Here is a 26,557-nt window from a genome sequence, read left to right as displayed (position 1 = left end):
CCAAATCAGGAACAGAGTACGCCAAGGCTGTATATTGTCACCCTGCTTATTTAACTTATATACAGAGTACATCATGTGGAAGGCTGGGCCGGATGAAGCACAAGTTGGAATCAAGATTACTGGGAGAAATATGAATAACCTCAGATATGCAGATGACATCACCCTTATGGCAGAAAGTGAAGAACAATGGAGCCTCTTGATGAAAGTGAGAGGAGAGTGAAAAAGTTGGCTTAAAACTCAACTAAGGTCATGGCACCCAATCCCATCACTTCACGACAAATAGATGGGGAAACAATGGAAACAATGAGAGATTTTATTTTTTGAGGCTCTGAAATCACTGCAGATGGTGACTGCAGCCTTGAAATTAAAAGACGCTTGCTCCTTGGAAGAAAAGCTATGACCAACCTAGACAGCATGTTAAAAAGCAGAGATATTACTTTGCCAACAAAGGTCTGTCTAGTCAAAGCTATGGTTTTCCAGTAGTCTAGTATGTGTGTGAAAATTGGACTATAGAGCCGAGTGCTAAAGAATTGATGCTTCTTAACTGTGGTGATGGAGAAGACTCTTGAGAGTCCCTTGGACTGCAAGGAGATCCAACCATTCCATCCTATAGGAAATCAGTCCAGAATATTCATTGGAAGGACTGATGCTGAGGCTGAAACTCCAATACTTTGGCCACCTGATTCAAAGAACTAACTCATTAGAAAAGACCCTGATGCTGGGAAAGATTGAAGGCGGGAGGAAAAGGGGATGACAGAGGATGAGATTGTTGGATGGCATCACCAATTTGATAGATATGAGTTTGAGTAAGCTCTGGAAGTTGGTGATGGACAAGGAAGTCTGACATGCTGCAATCCATGGGGTTGCAAAGATTAGGACAGGACTCAGTGACTGAACATATACTAATTATAGGGAATATTCCACAGGGGATATATCAAGAGTATTCATAATGGTGTTGGTTTAAGCTATTTATGATCTTGTTGGGCACATAGATTATACATTAAAGCATTAAAGAATCAATGACTATATATCCTTAAAGCAATAGGTGATTGAGAACCAGTATGGAGGTAAGCAGTGCTTCCGATGCCCAGAGAATTGAGGTATACTTTTGATTTCGGAAAGTACGCAATACAAGTGCTGGTGGTGAAAAAACACAGGGCTACCTGGGTGGTGGGCTAACTATACAATCAGATAGTACAGTTCTAACCTTTAAATGCACAGGAGTTACATAAAGGGATAGAGAAGTTTATATCTACTCCTATTGCTGTTCATGATACTAGTATCACTTACACTCTATTGAGGTACAGAGCATAACCAAATGCACTGTATCCTAGTGCACAGAGTCTTCATGTTTGTGTAAAGGAAAAATAGCATTTTCTATAAACCCTAGATGTAAATAACAGGATATTACACTTGGAGAGAAAAAGAGGTATTATTATAGTTACTGATTTCAGTTTAATAACTTTGTAGTCAGGGCAAATATTTAGAAACATACACCAAGAAAAGAGACAATATAGGTATAAAAAATCTAAGATATTTCTAAGAAATCATAAGCAATTAATGTACTTGTATGGAAGGATATCTTATAAAATATATTTGCATAAGTGCACATTTTCTCTAGCATATTAATATAATGCATATATATGTGTGTGTGTATATATATATATACTACAGATACTGAATGATTACCAACTTTCCATTGTTACTTTCTAGTATAATGCTATTTATGAAATCTAAATTATTTATTATTTCCTAAAAATCTTCTGATATTATTTTTTATTTATTTGTATATCAGTAACATTTGACTTGTAATACTGAAGATATATTAATCACTATAAATTTAAGGGAGATGGAAAGATAATAGTGAGAGACATTTCTCCTTGATGGAATAAAATCCTCCCTAATAATACAAGACTAGCATTTCCAATATTAAGAAATTAAATAAGCAGGTGGGCAATAGATAAAGCAGTAGATTTTACATGTAGCTTATGGATTTTTAAAAATCTTTTAGAATTTGAACATATAAAATGAGAATACTAGTCAACAAAGTATACTAAATGATATTTATAAACATGCATAAAAATATTTAAAAAAATTGATATTAGGGAGTTATGGGCTTCGCTGTGGCTCAGACAGTAAAGAATCCACCTGCAATGTGGGAGACCTGGGTGTGATCCCTGGGTTGGAAGATCTCCTGGAGGAGGGAGTTATGGTGGATATTATATAAGATACACATGTAAGGTTTTAGTATTAATACATGGCTTATTATTCCTATAGTTATTCTTAGCTTCTTAGATATTCAAGAAACTATACCAATTAATTTACATTGGTTTTAATATCTGATTTAAATTAATTATATCAATTCTCTGTAAGGTAAATATTATCATATGCAATTTACAAGTGAGAACTTCGGTGCTCAAAAGTTTATACAGGTTGCTCAATTTTAACACAAACCTATATAAATTCAAGGCTAAGACTCTTTCTACTACTCTGTATTTATTCTGTGTAAGGCACTATGCTATGTCCAATTGGGTATATCATCTTCCTTTCGAAACTTTTCTGTCAACTCCTGTGATACTGAATTCTGTGGCTTTGCTCCTATTGCTCAAACACCTCTGTTGTCTGCACTTTTGACCTTGACTCTTCTAAACATAACCATCTCACACATTTCTGCCCTTTCTGACCTCGGAAGCTTCTTTGTTTCACCCTCCCTCATCCATCTTAACAACTCCAGCAAGTTTCAATGATCAACTTTCTGTTGCTAATTCCCCAAATTCAGTTTCTAGTTCTGCTTTGAGTTTCAGAACTAAAACTTCCAACAATCTGTGAGATAGCTTTATCTGAGGGCTTCCCAGGTGGCGCTAGTTGTAAAAAATCTGCCTGCCAATGCAGGAGATGCAAGAGACGTGGGTTTGATTCCTGGGCAAGGGAGATCCCCTGAAATAAGAAATGACACCCCACTCCAGTATTTTTGCCAGAAAAATCCCACGGACAGGGGAGCATGGCGTGCTACACTCCATGCGGCTGCAAAGAGTAGAGTGACTGAGCGCACACACACACACACACACACACACACACACACACCCCTCCATCTCATTGATTTAGGTTGGCCATGTCTACAATGGCAACACATGATAACCAGGGAATAGCATTCCCTTCATAAACAAACTTCCCAAGAACCCCTGTCTCAGGCTCCCCCCGAGGATCTCAGACGCAATCCTGTACATTGCTTCCTGAGTCATACTTTAAAATGAAAATAATGTCATGAATTCTATGACTATGAAAGTGAAAGCAAGTGAAAGTCACTCAGTCGAGTTCGACCCCATGGACTATACAGTCTCCAGGCCAGAATACTGGAGTGGGTAGCCTTTCCCTTCTCCAGGAGATCTTCCCAACCCAGGGATCAAACCCAGGTCTCCCACATTGCAGGCATATTCTTTACCAGCTGAGCCACAAGGGAAACCCAAGAATACTGGAGTAGGTAGCCTATCCCTTCTCCAGCAAATCTTCCCGACCCAGGAATCAAACTGGGGTCTCTTGCATTGCAGGTGGATTCTTCACCAACTGAGCTATCAGGGAAGCCCTTACTATGACTATGTAAGATGTTAAATAAGACAAATTTTTTTTTTTAGATAAATTGTCTGACTTTTCTATAAGTCTAAAATTAATCAAAAATAAAAAAGTTAAGGGGAAAAAGTAAAAAAGTTCTTTAAAACTAAAATTGTGTTTGAACAGATTATGCCACTTTCCTCAATACCCTCAAATGCCAGAACAAAATCTTATCCTTAACAGTGTTTCAGGTCCTAGATGATCTGCCTCTGGTAACCTTGTCATTCTCACATATCCTATTCTCCATATGCTCATGTGGAGGACATGCTCATGAGAATATGAGCATGTGATAATAAGCTCATATGCTCAATCTCCGGTTGCTCATATGCTTCAAGGCATACAATCGTCCCACGGTATCCACAGGGAATTGGTTATAGGATCCTCTGTGGGTACCAGAACCCACTGATGAGCAAGTCTTTTACATAAAATGGCATATTACATTCAGCCCTCAGAATCAGCGATTTCAGCAAATTCAGCCTACCATGGATATAGAGGGCCCATTGTCCTAACATCACTGCTGTTTTTCTCGTGTGCTAGATTCATTCCTAACTCATGACTTGCATTCTTTCTGCTTGGAAAGCTCTTTCCTCACATATTCACATAGCTTACTATTTCTCTTTATTCAGTTATCTTCTCAAATATCACCTTTCTAGGGATGACTTCTCTGATAATCATAACTAAAACAGTACTTTCTCATAACTAGGCATCCCTCATGTTTTTTTTTCTTTATGGTTTTTATATACATCTGACATGATGTATCCTACATGTTTTATCCTATATGGAAAGGTCAGTTTCATGAGAACGGAATTCTCTTAACAAGGGCAGGAACTATTTCTTCAGCATTTGGAACAATTTCTGGTACCAGGTGAGTCTTTAATTAGTGTTTGTTAAATCATTGACAAGAGACACATCTATATAAATGAACTTAATCCCAAGCATTTCTCCCTTCTGTAAGGGTAAAACAATCTATTTGGAGGAAAAGGCAGAAGGTACATTAAAAGTATATATATATACATATATATATACCAACCAAATATAAAGTTGCTAAGAGACTTCAAAGCCTCACTGTTAAATAACATGTGTTATAGAAAACGTATGCTGTCCTTCTGATGCAGATGTAGTGGGTGGCAGTGGGGAGGGAGCAGAAAGCTCTGAGGTGTCTATGTTGTGAAAATGTTTTATTGAGGAAGGACTAAATTTAGACCTTACAAGACTGATAAAATTCAGGACTTCCCTGGTGGTCTGGTGGTTAAAACTTGGTGCTTCAAATGCAGGGGCTATGGGTTTGATCCCTGGTTGGGGAAGTAAGGGGCTTCCCAGGTGGTTCAGCAGTAAAGAATCAGCCTGCCAATGCAGGAGACACAAGAGATGCAGGGTGATCCCCGGTTGGGGAAGATCCTCTGGAGAAGGAAATGGCAACCCACTCCAGTATTCTTGCCAGGAGAATCCCATGGGCAGAGAAGTCTGGTGTGCTACAGTCCATGGGGCCACAAAGAGTCTCATGCAATTTAGTGAATGGGCACAGCACAGCGGGGAACCAAGCTTCCATATGCCGCGAGGCCAAAAATATTAGGAAAAAGGAGCAAAAATGATTGATGAGATTCAGCTAAGTGCAGAGAAGTTGGATGGCTACTGTAGAAGAGGGATCTGAGAGGAAAATGATGTGGGAGAAAGAACAGGAATGCAGAAAAAAAGCTGAGTTCTGAAGCAGTCTGGGAAGTACAGAGTGTGGACTGGGCTGATGGTTTAGATGATGTGCTGGAAAGGAGATTAAAGCTAGATTGAAAGAAGATGTGAATGACTTTCATACCTCTTTCTCACAAAAGTTATTTGCATGTTACCACTTCTCTGTCCATTTAGTCTCTTATCCTCTAGCAGTTTACCATCTCTCCCAATATTATTAACATATAGCTGTAGAAACATCCTAATACAGTGCTATAAACTGTCAAAATTTCATGCAGGTGAAATCCTAATAGCCTTATAACTTAGGTAATTTTCAAATAACATCCCCATAATATCACCAACAGTATGATAAGAACCTAAGGTTCAAGTTGGGAAACTATGACATGAAATGTTAATAAATTTTATAGAGTCATGCTATAAATTATTTTGTCTGCTTTCAAAAATGACTACGTTGCCAAACAGAACCAGAAAGTATGGCAACACTATCATATTTAGCATACTATTTCACATGTTATTTTATGTTATTAGAGGGTAATTGCTTTACAATGTTTTGTTACTTTCTGCTGTGCAACAATGTAAGTCAGCTATATATATACACACATCCCCTCCTTCTCTATCACCCCTTCCACCTCTCCGGTCCCACCCCTCTCGGTCATCACAGCACCCAGCTGAGCTCCCTGTGGTATACCGCAGCTTCCCACTAGCTATCTATTTTCCACACTGTAATGTATAAATGTCAGTGCTACTCTCTCACGTTGCCTCACCCAGCTATTTCAAATTTTAGACAGTGTGGGAAACACATCATACCTGTAGGTCTCTGTAAATTCTTTTGTACTAAAATCCTTCTCAGAGTACCATCCATGGCCGCCTCTTCTATGTGGGAGTGGTCCCCAACGACGGTCCAGTACATCATCCTGAAGAGATAGGTCAAAGCTGATTAGCCTGGTGACGGTGCTGGCACAGCCCCAAACAAGGTCTGAACAGATCTTGTGCATCCGAATGACCTTAGAGTCCCTGATGAAGGGACAAACTCTAAATGTACAGAAAGACCTCCAAGAGAAGGCCGTAGGAATCAAGGTTTTAAATAGTCATACACTAGTGTTAGTCTCTCAGTTGTGTCCGATTCTTTGCAACCCCATGGACTGTAGCCCACCAGGCTCCTCTGTCCATGGGATTCTCCAGGCAAGAATACTGGAGTGGGTTGCCATGCCCTTCCCCAGGGGATCTTCCTAACTCAGGGATTGAACCTGGGTCTCCTGCCTTGCAGGCAGATTCTTTACCAGCTGAGCCTCCTGGGAAGCCCTTAAATAGTCATGTTGTGGTGGTGGTGGTTTAGTGGCTAACTTGTGCCTGACTCTTGCGACCCCATAGACTGTAGCCTGCCAGGTTCTCCTGTCCATGGGATTCTCCAGGCAAGAATACTGGAGTGGGTTGCCATGCCCCTCTCCAGGGGATCTTCCTGATCCAGGAATGGAACCCAGGTCTCCTGCATTGCAGGCAGTTTCTTTGCCAACTGAGCTATGAGGGAAGCCCATACCGCCTACTAAAATTTGGGAGTTACTGTTTAGCAGGATAAACTGAGGTTCACTTGATTCCCAAAGCTCAATTTTGAAAGTTTCTTTACAAGAAGAATATCTCTAACACTTGAAACCAGCTTCTTATTGTGACAGAATTCATTTTACTATGGTTGATACATCAATATGCTTTCTTTTATGCTAAAGAAACTATTTTCTCAAACAGAAATAATTTTCTCACTTAGAAGATACCACATTGCATAATTCTATTAAGTAAACAATTGTTTCTTTTTACTCAGGATCTAATGATCCACTTTATGGATGATTAGGAGCTTTATTTAACATTTTCCTATTTCTTTTTTGGACAGTGCTTACAAATGAAAAATAAAATAATAAAAAAGAAATACAAATCAAGTAAAATAAAGGACATATTTATATTAAATTTTTAAAGTTTGTTTATACATATGCTTTCATTTTTTATTACCAGAAATAGCCAAAATCACTAATACTCTACACTTAAAATGGTTAAACAGAATATGTAACATCTCAAAAAATCAGTTTCAGATTCACAATAATGGTTACACTTTTCATATCAGTTTCATTAATCTGAATGTACACATAACATATACAGACACTAAATGTATAAAGTACATTTATACAAATGTTCAGAGAAAAACACAAATTTTTCACCACCTTTTGGTATGAAAAGGACATGCTTTTGTATAGAAGGAGTAGAGGGATTTTCACAAGTCTTGTGACTCTGTTATATGTTGAACACTCATCTAGAAACAACACTACAGAACATAGGTGGGACAATCTCTAAAAATGGATAGTCATATCAAGAAACATCAATAACCATGTTATTAACCTACCCTCTTTTAGGATTTACAGCAATGGCATAGGGTTCTCCAGCCATATTTGTCAAGAGTCTGGTACAGTTGGGGCCACTCAGCTGCCCCACGTTGATAGAGTACCTCAGACTGGTCCAGTGAGTAGTGTAGTAACTGAACCAGTGCATTCGAGAATGATCGGTCCAATAGATATTTCCAGCCACCCAGTCAACTGCAATGTCCCTGGGCCTTCTAAATTCAGGACACTAAAAGGAAACAAAACAACAAACCACAGTATTTTCAAAAGCAAATTGGTGGAGTTTTCTATATCTATATATTGAGGTTATTTGGGAATCATATTAATGTGGTATTAATTATTATATCAATTTTTAAATATACATTATTCTTACTTTTTATAGCTATATAATTTCATAAGTCCTAAGTATACAGTTCATTGGAATTTTACCTATCACTGCTCCTGTTTAACTACCACCCTGTTAGAATATTTCCAGAATTGTAGAAGGTTCACTTATGATGTCTACCAGTTAGTATTTCCCTTAGAATAAGCATAATTCTAATGTCTAACGTCATAGATTAGTTTAAACAAATCCACATAAACATCATTGTACTCTTCAATTCCTGATCTTTATTCAACATCATGTCCATGTATCCATATTGTTGTGTATGTCAGTTATCAATTGTTTTTATTTCTGGATAATATTTAACTTCATGAATATATATCAAATTGTTTACCATTTTACTGGTAATATGCATTTTGTTTGTTAATAATTTTATGCCATTACAATAAAAATTATGAATGTTCCTGTATGTATCTTTTGGTGGAGACGAACTCTCATTTGTATTGAATATTTAATAAGAAATAGAACTACTGAAGCCCAAGGTATACATATGTTTGCCTGAATAGATAGGGTTAGAATTTTCTTTCAAAGCATCTCTACTAATGTTCACTCTTTTCAGCAATTTAATAAAGTTCCAGTTGTTCTGCATCCTTACCATATATAATTTGATTTAAAATAAAAAAAGAATGCTAATACAAATAGGCACATTTAGAGAGATGCTATATTAAAATGTCTTTCGAGGAAAGTTACAAACTCTGTCATTTATATTAAATCTGCTAGCTTGGATTTTCTGTGTAATAGTATAGTACTGAATTATTCTGAGACAAAGGTAAGAGATTTCACTGGGAATAGACAGCAAGGAAAATAACGTGTGCGCTGTGCCCTTCAATTAACTTGATCACTTTGAGCTGAAGCTAGTGTAATAATTAATTTGACATGATCGAGTTTATTGTGCATAGCCAAAAGTGAGAATGAATTCTCAGGGGTATTATATCAAGACTAGAAACAATTATTTGAAGGTGATTATAACTAGACATGTCATCAATGTGTAAAAGCATCGTTAAGACCTGGTTACAAGTGGAAACGTGGGTTTTTAACAGATGACTGTATCTTCTGTGTTTTACTAGTGAGCACATTTTGTTAAATTGTGCTTGGGTTAAAAGCAAACAGACTGAACTTCTCAAAAAGAACATGAGATGCCAAGAAATAAGAATTGCAAGTCACCATCTGCTGTGTGATTACTGAGATCTTAAGGAAGGAAAATATGGCTCAAATTAAACACAGAACCTTTAGAAATTTCTAATGACCTTTATTATCAGTCTTTTCACTGATTGATTTAAAAACTAAACTTTTGAAATACTACAATGCCTTATTTCTCTACTCTAATAGTAAATACTATCCATCTACCCAATGATAGCTCATAGCTACCTAAAGTTAAATGAAAAGTACTCTGAAATACAATATAATCTAAACATTCCATACAAATAATATTTATAAACAGGTAAAATATAAAGATTTATCTTAGCCAAACCACAAAATAATTTTCAAGTGTTTCAGTATCATTTAAATTAAATGTAATTGCTGTTTTTGATTTGGCAGTATTTAAAAGTAAATTTATTAACAAATGGTATGGACATGTCAACGTAAATCTTAAATTTATAAACATGAGAGAAAATGGGAGAAAATAACCATTATGAACGGTATACAGCCTTTTGGAGCATATTTATCTTTTTTAACACCACTGGAGCAATCTTTTACCATGCACTTTTACCCAGCATGAACATAGACGAATACCCTATTTTGCCTTTGGTGATGTTTGGTGATTTAGTCGCTAAATTGTGTCCTACTCTTGAGACTCCATGGACTGTACACCATGAGGCTCCTCTGTCCATGAGATTTTCCAGGCACAGATACTGGAGTGGGTTGTCATTTCCTTCTCCAGGGAATCTTCCCAACCCATGGATAGAACCTGGGTCTCCTGCATTGCAGGTAGATTCTTTATTGATTGAGCCACCAGAGGAGCCCGAATTTGCCTTTATAAAATGTTAATATACTCCATGATTTTTCTGTCCTTGTGGCATCCTTGCTAAATAGGACATATTTTATGCCAAGTTCCACTTTTTTAATTTAATATTTTCATTTCGTTTCACTCATGCTCAAAAAAGAGCTGGTTATCTTTCCACTCTATATTTATATTCCTGTTCTGCTAACAGTTAAAACTTCAAATTCTTAATCATCATGGAACATTCAGAAGTCTGATTTTGTGATATTTTTCAGAAAAGCTGGCTGGTGAAAATTCTATTAATGGTGAATTCCAAGAGGATATATAGAAGTTAGGTCACATTACTAGAATAAATGTTACTTTTAAAGCTGAGCACAAGATACACTGATGAGTTATAGAGCCATTTAAATCCACATAGTTATTCTCTGGTTCCTTGATCAAGGAATCTCTAATGTCATTCCCGTATCAACTAAGGTAGTTAGAATATGGAGTAAAGGATGGTCACACCCAATAAATTCAACCTAAAGTCATGAATCATCAGTGACAAGATGATTCTCAGGGAATGATGGCAACCAGGTAAAGATGTTACTAGGTATTCATCCTTAATGACTCATAACATACTGAATGCTCAGTAATTCTCATCACTGAAAAGAGCAAGATTGAACAGAAGATAAACAACAACAAGAAGAGAGAAACAAGATGGTCTTATTTGTAGGCAACCCATGACCAAATTAGGAAATCACTATAAGTGAGTTCTATAGAAATACATAATCCAGCTCAACCAGGATTGCATTGAAAGTGAAACTGAAAGTCACTCAGTTGTGTCAGACTCTTTGCAACCCCATGGACTATAAAGTCCATGGAATTTTCCAGGCCAGAGTGCTGGAATGGGTAGCCTTTCCCTTTTCCAGGGTATCCTCTCAACCCAGGGATTGAACCCAGGTCTCCCACATTGCAAGTGGATTCTTTACCAGCTGAGCCACAAGCAAAACCCCAGAATACTGGGGTCCTTCTCCAGGGGATCTTCCTGACCCAGGAATCGAACTGGGGTCTCCTGCATTGCAGGCAGATTCTTTACCAACTGAGCTATCAGGGAAGCCTGATAGGGAGGATTGCATTAGTCATCTAAAAGGGAATCTCATATTGAATGAATGTTGGTTGAAGAGTGGAAGGCAAATTGTTGGTGGGTCTTATGGAGAAGTTCAAAATCAATCAGGTAAACACAAAAAATGGAAAAACACAGGAAAAGTAAACTGAGGTTCTTGGCCTAGAATGGAGATTGAAATGAATAACCAAAACAGGATGGTTACACCATTCGTCTTGAGAGAGACTGAAAAACAACCAAACACATCAGATTGGAAGCATGGAGAGAATATGAAACTCTAATTTGCCTCTTTGGCTCCCACTCTAGACAGAGAGACCAATGAACTAGAGGCGCTAATGCAGTATGTCATGTTTAAGAGATTGCAGAGGTGTGTGGTTACCCAGACAACAAAAGGCATTTCTCATTTTTTTGCACAAAGTAGAAGACACATTTTGATGGCTTTCTCCAGACAGATGATTTCTTTCCTAATAAGCTCTCTAAATACACAGACAAAGTTTTGAGGCCTGAGGCATTCTTCTTTATAGAGATATATTAGTTGAATGAATGAAATGCTTAAATCTTGCCCAAAAATTGGCAGCTTGATTGTAACACAATTAGAAGTTACTGCTTTAAACTACTAATCCTTTGCAGCTGCAGATTGTAAGGTATCTGTCACAGTGCCAGCTTCAGTAGACTAAAGATATGTCACTAAAGGCATTTGTTCTAAATCAAGGAAAGAGGAAAATCTATGAAAGGGGGATTCAAACATTTGAACTGAGGAAATCCTGTCTTTTTTAAAACAAAATTCCTATAGTTAGCTATATAATTTGAGAAAATATAGTTAACACAAGGATAGATTGAAGTTGCCACATATTTCATTTGTTCCTGATTTTTCATCTTTGTATAAATACCAGAAAATTCAGTCCATTTTGATAAAGTTAATTATCCCCTGATGCAATGCTAGTAAAACACAGATATAACAACACTGTAAAGAACTTGTGTGTGTGTGTGGTGGGATGTGGATGGGGGTATCCATATGTAATGATAAGATTATTTACATTTTTGGTTCACAAAATGTGAATCAGATTAAATTCTCATAAATTAGTCAATACCACATTGCAGGCAGATTCTTTACCATCTGAGCCGCCAGGGATACCCAAGAATACTGGAGTGGGTAGGAATCGGACCGGATCCTCCTGCACTGCAGGCATATTCTTATGAGCTGAGCTACCAGGGAAGCCCAATAGTAAAGTAAGGACTACACAAATTCTGAACATTACTAAATTCTATGGCTTAGTAATGGTCTACAATACCTAGATAATTGTTACTTCAATCAAGCTCATACAGCAATGGAGAAACCCTACCCCCAAAACCCAAAAACGTTATGTTTAAGAGCTAGAATATGTACGAATTCTAAAACCACTTCAGGGATGAAACTTCTGCTTCTATCAGCAATCTATTCTTAAGAAAAGATTATTTCAATCTGAATATTTTTAAAGCTTAATTGAAAAGATGGTTTCAATTTTAATGATTTTATTACAGTATGTAGTATTTATCTACACTAAAGTGAAAATGAAAGTGAAGATTGCTCAGTCGTGTCTGACTGTTTGCAAACCCATGGACTATACAGTCCATGGAATTCTCCAGGCCAGAATACTGGAGTGGGTAGCTTTTCCCTTCTCCAGGGGATCTTCCCAACCCAGGGATCGAACCCAGTCTCCCACATTGCAGGCAAATTCTTTACCAGCTGAGCCACTAAGAGTCTACACTAGGACTACATCAACCTGGCATAAGGTCTGTCATAGGAAAAGGAAACCAAATAAAAGTATATAATTCTGACAGTATCCAAAAAGTAACAAATCTGTCTTTGGATATCAGGGTAAATATTGTATGTGATTTATCATTTTTAAAACATACTCAGTGTTCTTTAACCTTATTTGTTATGATCTACCACCTACCTACCATAAATAACAAAACTGAGCCAAAACTTTCAATTGAACTACCAGCTAAACAGAAGATATCATGGAAGACTAGAAAACAACATATTTGGAATCAGAAAGTTGGTTTAAGAACTAGTCCTAGTTACTCTATAAATTATGAAAGTGAAAGTGAATGTGTTAGTCACTCAGTCATGTCTGACTCTTTGTGACCCCATGGACTGTATACCCCACCAGGCTCCTCTGTCCATAGAATTCTCCAGGCAAGAACACTGGAGTGGGTTGCCATTTCCTTCTTCAGGGAATCTTGCTGACCCAGGGATTGAACCTAAGTCTCCTGCATTGCAGGTGGATTCTTTACTATCTGAGTCACTTGGTGCCCATGAATTATGTGGCATATAAAAATAAAGGCTTTGGATCAGATGATCTGTGAAAGTGTTTAACTTCTAAACACTAAATTTTACATAACAGTTTAAAACTTTATCCATTCTATATAAACCTTAGGGATGCATCTAATGCTAAGTATGAATTTTCATGCATTAGTCAGTAAGCAAAAAATTTGTTGGTACTTATGGAGCAATTTTGACATCATCTCCCTATGTGAGTAACCTGAAATTAGAAGACAAGATGCCTTCTGATAGTTAAATTTTTCTTTGATAGTTACAATTTAAACAAGCACAATAGCTGAGATGCAAATTAGAATTATCTGAAAAAAGAGGTTGCAAAATGGTAGTCTGAGCACTAAATTTAAAGTTTTTTTTTTTTTAAAGGTTTTTAAAAGTAGATTCTAACTTTAATATTAGAAGATATCACTTTAAAAATCAAACTTTGTTTTATTTTTCTTAAAAACTAAGTTTATATAAGATAGTCTATCAAAAGAAGACAAACATTCCAGAGTAACAGAATCAATCAGTTGCTGCTGTTTTAATGAAGCATGTCTTCAGCTTGCCTCTCTCACCTGTATCCCTAATGCTATGCCCAATCTGTTTCACTCATTTCTCTTATGTGATAAGTGGTTTGCAACCCATGCCTTAGAGAGAAAAGTAATTTGACTTCAATGAATAAATCTTGTATCTATAAGATATAGCAAGAAACACATAAAAAAGGAGAAGAGAGAAGCAAATGTTTAGAGTGTGTTTTCGGAATCATTAGGTAAGCATCTTATAAATAAACTGGAATATTCAGTCTATGTAGTAGATATATATATATATGAATATATACACATAAATTGGGCTTTTATAGCTCAATGTTTCATCCATCGAGTTCATTCAAATTATGAATATACATGTGTATATGTAGCAAGGTAATGCCCCAAATCCTTCAAGCTAGGCTTCAACAGTATGTGAACCAAGAAATTCCAGATATACAAGATGCGTTTAGAAAAGGCAGAGGGACCAGAGATGAAATTGCCAACATTGTTGGACCATAGAAAAAGCAAGGGAATGACCAGAAAAATGTCGACTTCTGCTTCATTGACTATGCTAAAGCCTTTGACTGTGTGGATCACAAAGAGCTGTGGAAAAATTTGAAGTGTATGGGAATAACAGTCCACCTTACCCGTCTCCTGAGAAACCTGTATGCAGGTCAAGAAACAACAGTTAGAATCAGACATGGAATAACAGACTGTTCAAAATTGGGAAAGGAGTACAACAAGGCTGAATATTGTCATCATGCTTATTTAACTTATATGCAGAGTACATCTTGTGAAATGCCAGGCTAGTTGAAGTTCAAGCTGGGATCAAGACTATTGGGAGAAATATCAACAAGCTCAGATATGCAGATGATAGCACTCTAATAGAGAAGAGGAACTAAAGAGCCTCTTGATGAAGGTGAAAGTGGAGGTTGAAAAAGCTGGCTTAAAACTGAACATTCAGAAAATGAAGATACTGGATGGCATCTGGTCCCATCACTTCATGGCAAATAGAAGGGGAAAAAGAGTGACATATTTTATTTTCTTGGGCTCCAAAATCTCTCCAGATAGTAAATGCAGCCATGGAATTAAAAGATTTACTATCTCCAGATTTACTATCTCCAGATAGTAAATGCTGCCATGGAATTAAAAGAAGGAAAACTATGACAAAACTAGACAGCATATTAAAAAGTAGAGACATCGTTTTGCCAGCAAAGGTCCATCTAGTCAAAACTATGGCTCTTCCAGTAGTCATGTACGGATGTGAGAGTTGGACCATGAGGAAGGCTGAGAACCAAAGAATTGATGCTTTTGAATTATGGTGCCAGAGAAGACTCTTCAAAGTTCCTTAGTTGCAAGTCAATCCTAAAGGAAATTAACCTTGAATATTCACTAGAAAGACTGACGCTGAAGCTGAAAGTCCAATCCTTTGGCCACCTGACAGGTAGAGCTGACTCACTGGAAAAGACTCTGATGCTGAGAAAGATTGAAGACAGGGGGAGAAGACAGCAACAGAGGATAAGATGGTTGGATAGCATCAGTGACTCAGTGCACATGAGATTGAGCAAACTGTGGGAGAGAGCGAAGGACAGGGAAGCCTGCCATGCTGAGTTCATGGGGTCGCAAAGACTTGGACACAACTTTTGGACTGAACAACAAGAAAGATTGCGAAGTTAAGTTGCTTTATTGTAAATGAAACATAATCTATTTATGGCTGGAAAAAACGTGTTCTTGAGGGTGTATGCATATTCTCATGGGAGAAGGCGGGAAGGGTGCGTTGGGAGATGAGGCTAAACATCATGGAGAGGTTTGTAAGACCATGATTTTTCAATGGAAAGATTTAAGGAGGGAGATATGATGCTGAGGTTTTATTTTAAGATTATTTTGCCTGTGATATGAAGAATGGCTTGGGACTGGGGACCAAGGGGGTACCAGATACTCAGACGAGGTTTATTCAATGGACTCTAGAGGAAAGATTGTGAAATTTTAATCTAGGCTTTTATGAAACAAAAGTGGATAAAAATGAGACATATCTGGAGGTAAAAAAATTTAAACTTGTGATAAATTGAATACCAAGGATGAGAAGCATAACTTGTAAAGGATAACTTTCAAGATTGATATGCTATTGCCATGTATCCCCAAGCTTTTCAATTAATTTATTGTTTCTAATTTAAAAAGTGTATCTACTTCACAACAGATCTTGTTCTAAGTGCTAGGATTATAGTAGCAGAATAGGAAAAAAGAAAACTGCCACTGCTTCTGGATATTTATTTATAGAGAGGTAAGACAGACAATAGGTTATAAATATAATAAATGAATAAATTATGTGGCAGTTAAAAAGTACATGGAAATGCAAAAGAGTAGGGCATTGAGGATTCCAGGATGGGAATGGGGTAAGAGATTGCAATTATCAGTAAATTATGCATTCAGATGACATTTAACAAAGAGTTGAAGGAGTTCAGGAATTGAATCATGTAGGATATCTGGCTGAAAGGCATTTTAGGGCAAAAGACCATTTCAGGAAAGGCCTTACTTTAGTAGGTAGTGATGGGTTTCAGAAATAGCAGAGCTTCCCCGGAGAAGAGTGAGTAAAGGGGAAAGTAGTGGAAGATAATCAGAGAAGTAACAGGAGACCAGATCTTTTAAATCCTTACGAAATGTTAGGAGAATTTCAGTCTTTTCAATGGAAAACCATTGAACATTTTTGAAGATGTGATGTAAGCTGACTGTGCTTTATACAGGGCATTCTGGTTACTGTTTTGTGAGTCATAAGGATAGCAAAGAGATCAATTAGAAGGGTATTGCATTCATTCAGAAGAAAGGCAAAGGTGGTTCAAAATTAGATCCTTGCAGTCAAGCTGATGTTACGGTAATCAGCTCCTAGACATACTTTGAAGGTACATTCAATAATATTGCCTGATTTTGGAGTTATGAAAGAAGCAGAGGGGCCAGCAGTGCCTCTAAAATTTTCACTTTGAGCAACTAGAAAACGGAGTTGCCACTAAGTGACGTTGGGGAAGCAGATTTTGTGGATCATATGAGAAGTTTATTTTTAGGCATGTGCGCTACCTTGGGGATTTTTTTTTTTTTTAACATCCAAAAGGAAAAGCAAGCCGTTAGATAGAGCCTGGTCTCAATTAGGCAATTTTTAGCATGTGATTTTATGTTAAACCATGAACTCTATTAGGAAGTGAGGAAGCTAGAAAGAAGAGGATCATGGTCAGAGCCTGGGGCAATTCAATATTAAAAGGAAAACAGAAAAGGATCTAGCCAAAGATATTGAGAGGGGAGGAAAAGGAGAGAACAATAAAAGAATAGTTATACTGGTGATTCATCTCAGGACTATTTTGTATTAGTTATTATCACATCAAATGAAGTAACAAAGAAAAAGAGCTACTTAAAGGTTAACTGGACAGACTCTTACTGTTAGTATGTAGAAAAAGATTTCTCAACTCTGGCACTATTGGTATTTTGGTCAGAATAATTTCTTGCTGTGAGGAACTAATTCATTCATTGTAGGGTGTTAAGCATCCTCCCTGGCCTCTACTCACTTGATGCCAACAGCAGTCCTCAAAGCTGAGAATCAAAAATGTCTTCAGACATTACCTAATGTCCTCTGGGGTGAAAGGTCATCCCCGGTGGAGAATCACTGATGTGGAACTATCGAATGCTCTCTGATGATGCCCCTCCCGCCATGACTCTAAGCATTTTTCAAGGTCCTTAATGTATTTCTGTTTCCAGATTTTTTGAACACTCCTTTGTTTTCCTTCACTTGATCTTTCAGCAGTATACTAGGAATATAACCAAAACTTCCTTTTCAAAACACGTTTTTTTCTCTTAGTTTCTGTGATTCTACAGTCTCTTGTTTTATTCTAATGCACTGGATGATCCTTGCCATTGTTTTAATCTAGTCTCAGAACTTGGTTCCAGTTCCTTCTTTATTTTCCCTGGAAATCTAACCTCGTTTCATGGTTTTAGATATCCCCTCAATTTTTCTATTCCTTAATACAAATCCAGTCCAGAGATCTAAGATAAAGGTTTGACTACATCACTGCAAATCTGACATTCTCATTGTATCTCTTACTGGACTTAGCATAATTAAAACCAAACCCACAGTTTCCCATTTTCAGTATCCTTCAAATTATACAATCCAGGAAACCAGGTGTCAGTCTGGAATCCTTTCTGTCCTCAGTTTTCACATTCATTCTATTTGCAAGCATTTTTTTCCTTAAGACTCTACTCACTACCTTTCAGTTCATGGAGACTCTGGTAGAGCAACATACCACCATCTCTGTGGGAGCATAGCCCTGCTGTGTGGCCTCCTTCTGTTATAGTCTTTTCTCCCTCCAAATCCATTCTCCACAGAAAAAACAAAAGAGTTGTCTTATGTATAAGTAAGATGGCATTGCTTCCTTCTCATTTCTTAGGTCTTGGCTCAAATCTCTCTTCAAATGTGCCTTTATTAATCATCTTACTCAAACCTATATAATTCAAGTTTTTATCTCTAAGTCCATTTTTTACTTCCTTCAATACACCTTTCAAAAATTGGTTTTTTGTATTTATTTATGTGTTTGGAGAAGGCAATGGCACCCCACTCCAGTACTCTTGCCAGAAAATCCCATGGACGGAGGAGCCTGGTGGGCTGCAGTCCATGGGGTCGCTAAGAGTCAGACACGACTGAGCGACTTCACTTTCACTTTTCACTTTCATGCATTGGAGAAGGAAATGGCAACCCACTCCAGTGTTCTTGCCTGGAGAATCCCAGGGACGGGGGAGCCTGGTGGGCTGCTGTCTATGGGGTCACACAGAGTCGGACACGACTGAAGCGATTTAGCAGCAGCAGCAGTATTTATGTGTTAGTTTAGTTGATTTTGTCTTTGTTCCACAGAATATAAACTTTATGAGGACAAGATTCTGTTATTTTTATCATATTCCAAGAAGCCTAACAAACAAACTCTCCAGATCTAACAAAGAAAACTCTCTAATAATGCTTTGCATGCATGCTAAGCTGCTTCAGACATGGCCAACTCGTTGCGACCCTATGGACTATAGCCCACCAGGCTCCGCTGTCTACGGGATTCTCTGGGCAACAATACTTGAGTGGGTTGCCATGCCATTCTCCAGGGGATCTTCCTGACCCAGGGATAGAACATGTGTCTCTTAGGTCTCCTGCAATGGCAGGCAGGTTGTCTACCTCTAGGGCCATCTGGGAAGCCCAAATAATGCTTCAGGTATGAATGAGTACAACTTCACTGGTCACCTTAAGATGCTATGCAATCTGATCAATAATTTAGTATTAGTAATTGCATAATTTTGTGTTTTATAAGGTCTTAAAAGATTTATGTTCAGTAAAATTTTGACAATTGATCACAACTATTCTAGAACCATTAATTCTAATCAGTATGCATTATTGAATGCCTATCTTATTAATCAATAACAATCAAGCCACAGGATGACAGTAATGTAACAGCTGATAGCTTCAGATCTCTTCTAAGGTAATCACAATAAATTATTTTAGTTGTTGACCGATTTGAATAACTTCTGATGGTTTTAAATGTATTTTAGCCAAGCAATTATATTTCAATTTAGTTTCAATTTAGAGTTTAGTGGTGTCTTAAATTTATAATGGGCTTCCTAGGTGGTGCTAGTGGTAAAGAACCTGCCTGCCAATGCTGGAGACATAAGAGATTCTAATTCCACCCGTGGGTTGGGAAAATCACCTAGAGCGGGGCATGACAACTCTCTCCAGTATTCTTGCCTGGAGAATCCCATGGACAGAGGGAGCCTGGTGGCCTACAGTCCATGGGGTTGCAAAGAATCAGACACAACTAAAGTGACTTAGCATGCATGCATGTAAATTTATAATACGAAAAGAAAGAAAGAAAAAAAAACTATCAATTTTTACCACTACCCAAATGTCCTAAAACAAGACTTTGAAGTTTTTGCTAAAATTTATGTACACACACTTATGTCTGGGTACATTGTTGTTGTTTAGTCGCTAAGTCATGTCTGACTCTTTGCAACCCCATGGACAGTAGCCCTCTAGGCTCTTCTGTCCGTGGTATTTCCTAGACAAGAATACTGGAGAGGGTTGTCCTTTCCTTCTAGGGGATCTTGCCAACCCAGGGATCAAGCTTGTATCTCAAGCATTGGCAGGAGGATTCGTTACTGCTGAGGCACCACGGAAACCTGTGGTTACATAGGAATACTTATAAATTTATGCATGCATGTGTGTTTGTGTGTGAGAAGTATACACAGACCCACATATTGGGGAGGAGACTTATAGCTAGGACTGCAATTAAAAACTGAAACCTATTAAAGAAAACTTAATTGAATATTTTGTTAAAGCTTTTCAGGAAAAATGGCTGTAATCAACTTTTTGAGAAAAAGGTATGATTATTCATGAATAAAATTATATTTATTCTGAACAATTTCTTTTGCATAATGGGGAATATGCCAAGCATGATATTTCATATTCACTTCTTAAGACCAGGTAGATCAGATGAACCATTTGTTTTTCTCAGGAATATTCAGCTCTTTAATGATAAAATCTAATGTGGATGGTTAAAGTTATTTGCATTTTTCAAGCATTGACCTACTTTATAGTGCTTGCTATCATTTATCTAGCATTTCATAGTAGAAATGATAAATTGCCAGAAAGTATGTACAATTGTTGCATAATGCTATCATATCCTCTTCTGACTACTAAAATTCAAATTCAGAAATCTCATTATGCTTTACATACAGATTGAATCATGTCAGTCTTTTAAGTTTTAAATTATTTAATTTTCTTAAAGGAAAAAAATCTATCCATTTTGTATAGCTCAGGGGGTTAGAAAAATCATAGGCATTTCTATCTATAAATAACTTAGTCTGCATGTGAATTTTAAATTTGCAATCCTAATTGCTATTCCAACCATTTTCACATTTTCACAGAAGAGAAATTCCCTTCATGATTTCTAAAAAAGATCATGTTAAAAATTATTTTCCTCTAGAATGGACTTCAGTTAATATTTAGTTGCCTGAGCAATATTTTCTGATTTCTGATACAACATATTTTCTGCTCTTTTCTGAAGTAAAAAATATTCCAATGTTTCCTATATCTTTGAATATACCCTCAAGATACCCTGTCATCACGTGGATATCTCCTGCGACTACAAGTGTGCTGCCTGCCATGTGCAGCTCTTTGTGACACCACTGACTGCAGCCCTCTAGGCTTCTCTGTTAAAGGAATTTCCCAGACAAGAATCCCGGAGTGGGTTGCCATTTTCTACTCCAGGGGATCTTCCTGACCTGCATCTTCTGCATTGGCAGGTGGATTCTTTACTAGTAAGCCACATGGGAATCCACTGATAATGGGGTAATAACTAAAGTGTCCATAGTTTGACTTGCATATTCTTTCTTTCACCTATTGATTCAGAGAGGGAAATCAATGGACCATATTCAGCTCAGGGAAAAATTTTAAGTTTTCTTTTCTGAGGAGTGGGGAATTCTCAGGTAAGTAGTATTTGTGCCAAAACTTAGAAGATGAAATAGACTGCAGGAAATCATAACCCGCTCCAGTATTCTTGCCTGGAGTATTTCATGGACATAGGAGCCTGGCGGGCTACAATCCACGGGATCACTAAGAGTTGGACACAATGAACAACTAACACTTACTTAAACTTCATTAAACTAATGGATGACTATGTGGTGATTGTTAAAAGAGCAAGTATCATACATTGCAGGGAAACTCATGGGGGGTAAAAATCAATTCTTTATACACAAGATGGATTTCAGAGAAATAAATACAAATTATCCAGGTAATAACTGGATAAACATAAACTATGTCACATTTTTTTAAAAACCACACATATTTACGATTGGAAGGGACTTTAGAACTTTTCTACTTCAGAACCCTAGTTGGTTTCCAGAAAATGGAGATGTAGCAAGTATTTAAAGTTAAGTCTAAAATTTGTCATGTTTTAGTTGCATGGCCATAGATAAGCCATCTAATCATTCTAGAACACACATTACTCATTAAATTAAGGTGGTGAGAATGGATTTATTTCATATCTATAATATCGAGATATCAGGGTTACAAGGTAGTTTAGTAATCAAAATTAAATAATTACCTTTATCAGTGTAGCCTTAAGGATATTTTATATATACATATATATATACACACACACATAACACACTGGTAAGAATTTATATGGAATGCTTAATGGTTTAGAACATGGTGCTAAAATTCATGGCTCAGAGATTCCAGCCTTATAAGCATAACATTTAGTTAGTTATAATGGGATTTTAGAAAATGTACCATTCTACTTATTCACTCTTCTTCCTCGAGAATACTGTTAGTCATGTGTAGGACTAATAACGGAGAGAGAAACAAACAAATGGAAAGAATAGATTATGTGATACATCTAATTACTACCAAAAATAATAATGAAGCTTCAAATCCTTTTAGAAAAAGGTTAATAACTTTTCACTGATAGTGATAGACTCTGTACTATATTAATAAAATTTTTAAAAATGTAAAATATATAAAGGTTAAAAATTTGCAAATATAAATTACAAATGAAATTTATACATTTATGTTCTTGACTGTATAAGAATAAAAAATTAGTTATCAAGTAAGTTTGACTCCTGACTTGCAATAAACAGTCACTGGAGGTTACTGGTTATACTAATTATTTTTTTTCTTTAAACAACCAGTTGCTCAGTCGCTCAGTTGTGTCCGACTCTTTGCGACCCCATTGGCTGTAGCCTACCAGGCTCCTCTCTCCATGGGATTCTTCAGGAAAGAATACTGGAGTGGGTTGCCATTTCCTTCTCCAGGGGATCTTCCCGACCCAGGGATCGAACCTGGGTCTCCCGAATTGCAGGCAGACGCTTTAACCTCTGAGCCACCAGGGGAGCTAAAGAATGCTCAAACTGCGGCACAACTGCACTCATCTCACACGCTAGTAAAGTAATGCTCAAAATTCTCCAAGCCAGGCTTCAGCAATACACGAACTGCCAACTTCCAGATGTTCAAGATGGTTTTAGAAAAGGCGGAGGGACAAGAGATCAAATTGCCAACATCCGCTGGATCATCAAAAAAGCAAGAGAGTTCCAAAAACCATCTATTTCTGCTTTATCGACTATGTCAAAGCCTTTGACTGTGTGGATCACATAAACTGCAGAACATTCTGAAAGAGATGGGAATACCAGACTACCTGACCTGCCTCTTAAGAAACCTATATGCAGGGCAGGAAGCAACAGTTAGGACTGGACATGGAACAACAGACTGGTTCCAAATAGGAAAAGGAGTACGTCAAGGCTGTATATTGTCACCCTGCTTATTTAACTTATATGCAGAGTACATCATGAGAAATGCTGGGCTGGAGGAAGCACAAGCTGGAATCAAGATTGCTGGGAGAAATGTCAATAACTTCAGATATGCAGATGACACCACCCTTATGGTGGAAAGTGAAGAACTAAAGAACCTCTTGATGAAAGTGAAAGAAAAGAGTGAAAAAGTTGGCTTAAAGCTCAACATTCAGAAAACTAAGATCATGACATCTGGTCCCATCACTTCATGGCAAATGAATGGGGAAACACTGGAAACTGGCTGACTTTATTTTTCCGGGCTCCCAAATCACTGCAGATGGTGATTGTAGCCATGAAATTAAAAGACGCTTACTCCTTGGAAGGAAAGTTATGACCAACCTAGACAGCACAGTAAAAAGCAGAGACATTACTTTGCCAACAAAGGTCCATCTAGTCAAGGCTATGGTTTTTCCAGGAGTCATGTATGGATGTGAGAGTTGGACTATAAAGAAAGCTGAGAGCCAAAGAATTGATGCTTTTGAACTGTGATGTTGGAGAAGACTCTTGAGAGTCCCTTGGACTGTAAGGAGATCCAACCAGTCCATCCTGAAGGACATCAGTCCTGGGTGTTCATTGGAGGGACTGATTTTGAAGCTGCAACTCCAATACTTTGGCCACCTGATGTGAAGAGCTGACTCATTTGAAAAGACACTGATGCTGGGAAATATTGAGGGGAGGAGGAGAAGGGGACAACAGAGGATGAGATGGTTGGATGGCACCACCGACTCAATGGACATGGGTTTGGATGGACTCTGGGAGTTGGTGATGGAGGTGACAGGGAGTTGGTGATGGAGGTGACAGGGAGGCCTGGTGTGCTTCGGTTCATGAGATCGAAAAGAGTTGGACACGACTGAGCGACTGAACAGAAACTGGAGGTTACTGATTGTGTTTATCCATCCCTCCAAGAACAAATATAAAAAATTATCAAATCATTTTCACTGGTTGTTATATACAAAATAAAGATATATTTTTAGCAACTATTAAATTCAGACAAGAGTAGTATGCAATTAATTTTCAATGTGAGATTATGCATTGTAGGAAAGAACATTTTGTCAATTATCATCAGCATCACTGTCATCATCAACTCATCACTGTCATTACATCATTCTGTTAATCCATACATTGTACAGGAGGCGATGATCAAGACCATTCCCCCCCAAAAAAATTCAGAAAGGCAAAATGGTTGTCTGAGGAAGCCTTACAAAGAGCTGAGAAAATAAGAGATGCTAAGGCAAAGGAGAAAAAAGGAAAGATATATCTATTTGAATGCAGAGTTCCAAAGAATAGCAAGGAGAGATAAGAAAGCCTTCCTCAGTGATCAATGCAAAGAAATAGAGGAAAACAATAGAATGAGAAAGACTAGAGATCTCTTCAAGAAAATTAGAGATACCAAGGGAACATTTCACGCAAAGATGGGGACAATAAATGACAGAAATATTATGGACATAACAGAAGCAGAAGACATTAAGAGGTGGCAACAATATGCCAAATAACTATAGAAAAAGAGCTTCATGACCCAGATAACCATGATGGTGTGATCACTTACCTAGAGCCAGACATCCTGGAATGCAAAGTCAAGTGGGCCTTAAGAAGCTTCACTATGAACAAAGCTAGTGGAGGTGATGGAATTCCAGTTGAGCTATTTCAAATCTTAAAACCTGATGCTGTGAAAGTGCTGCACTCAATATGCCAGAAAATTTGGAAATTCAGCACTGGCCCCAGGACTGGAAAATATCAGTTTTTATTCCAATCCCAAAGAAAGACCATGCCAAAGAATGTTCAAACTACCGCTCAATTGAACTCATCTCACATGCTAGCAAAGTAATGCTAAAAATTCTTTAAGCCAGGCTTCAACAATATGTGAACAATGAGCTTCCAGATATTCAAGCTGGATTTAGTACAGGCAGAGGTACCAGAGATCAAATTGCCAACAACCACTGGATCATTAAAAAACCAAGAGAGTTTCAGAAAAACATCTACTTCTGCTTTATTGACTATGCTAAAGCCTGTGACTGTGTGGATCACAACAAACTGTGGAAAATTCTGAAAGAGATGGGAATACCATACTGACCTGCCTCCTGAGAAATCTGTATGCAGGTCAAGAAGCAACAGTTAGAACTGGACATGAAACAACAGACTAGTTGCAAATCAGGAAAGGAGTACGTCAAGGCTGTATACTGTCACCCTGCTTATTTAACTTATATGCAGAGTACATCATGAGAAACACTGGGCTGGAGGAAGCACAAGCTGGAATCAAGATTGCTAGGAGAAATATCAATAACCTCAGATATGCAGATGACCCTACCCTTATGGCATAAAATGAAGAACAAAAGAGCCTCTTGATGAAAGTGAAAGAGGACAATGAAAAAGTTGGCTTAAAACTCAACATTCAGAAAATGAAGATCATGGCATCTAATCCCACCACTTCATGGCAAATAGATGGAGAAACAATGAAAACAGTGACAGACTTTATTTTTTTGAGCTCCAAAATCACTGCAGATGGTGACTGTAGCCATGAAATTAAAAGACACTTGTTCCTTGGAAGAAAAGCTATGAGCAACCTAGGCAGCATATTAAAGAGCAGAGACTAGTTTGCCAACTAGTCAAATCTATGGTTTTTCCAGTAGTCATGTATGGATGTTAGAGTTGGACTATAAAAAAAGCTGAGTGTCAAAGAATTGATGCTTTTGAACTGTGTGTTGGAGTAGACTCTTGAGAGTCCTTTGAGCTGCAAAGAGATCCAACCAGTCCATCCTAAAGGATCAGTCCTGAATATTCATTGGAAGGACTGATGCTGAAGCTGAAACTCCAACACTTTCGCCACCTGATGCAAAGAACTGACTCATTGGAAAAGACCCTGACGGTTAGAAAGATTGAAGATGGGAGGAGAAAGAGACCTCAGAGGATAAGATGGTTGAATAGCATCACTGACTTGATAGACAGGAGTTTAAGAAACCTCCAGCAGTAGGTTATGGATAGGGAAGCCTGATGTACTGCAGTCCATGCGGCTGCTAAGAGTTCGACAGGACTGAATGACTGAACTGAACTGAACTGAAATCTAAAAAGTGCTTATTATGTGCCAAGAACTATTAATACTAATGTACAGTATGTATGTGTGTGTGTATCTGTATGCATTCTTCCCTAGAAACCTTATTAAATGGTGAAGATAGAGAAACTAAAAGGCTAGTAAAGAACAGGAACATGATTAAGCCCTGGGTAATATAACTTCATAATACTTCATTATCACTTCATTAATACATAAAATTGTACCA

At 37.6% G+C, this 26,557-nt stretch overlaps 1 protein-coding gene across 1 annotated transcript in view; it reads right to left on the bottom strand.

Moving 5' to 3' along the window:
* The window catches only part of LRP1B (LDL receptor related protein 1B), a 2,064,747-nt gene that overhangs the window by 128,557 nt on the left and 1,909,633 nt on the right, over window positions 1-26,557 (bottom strand). The window contains 2 exon segments of the mRNA XM_070476260.1: window positions 6,100-6,206; window positions 7,679-7,902. Of these exon segments, the coding sequence (XP_070332361.1) occupies window positions 6,100-6,206; window positions 7,679-7,902 (331 nt within the window).

This window comes from Odocoileus virginianus, chromosome 13, assembly GCF_023699985.2.
Source record: "Odocoileus virginianus isolate 20LAN1187 ecotype Illinois chromosome 13, Ovbor_1.2, whole genome shotgun sequence".
NCBI lineage: Eukaryota > Metazoa > Chordata > Mammalia > Artiodactyla > Cervidae > Odocoileus > Odocoileus virginianus.
The sequence above is the reverse complement of the archived record's forward strand: the minus strand, read 5'-3'. Positions and strand labels throughout refer to the sequence as shown.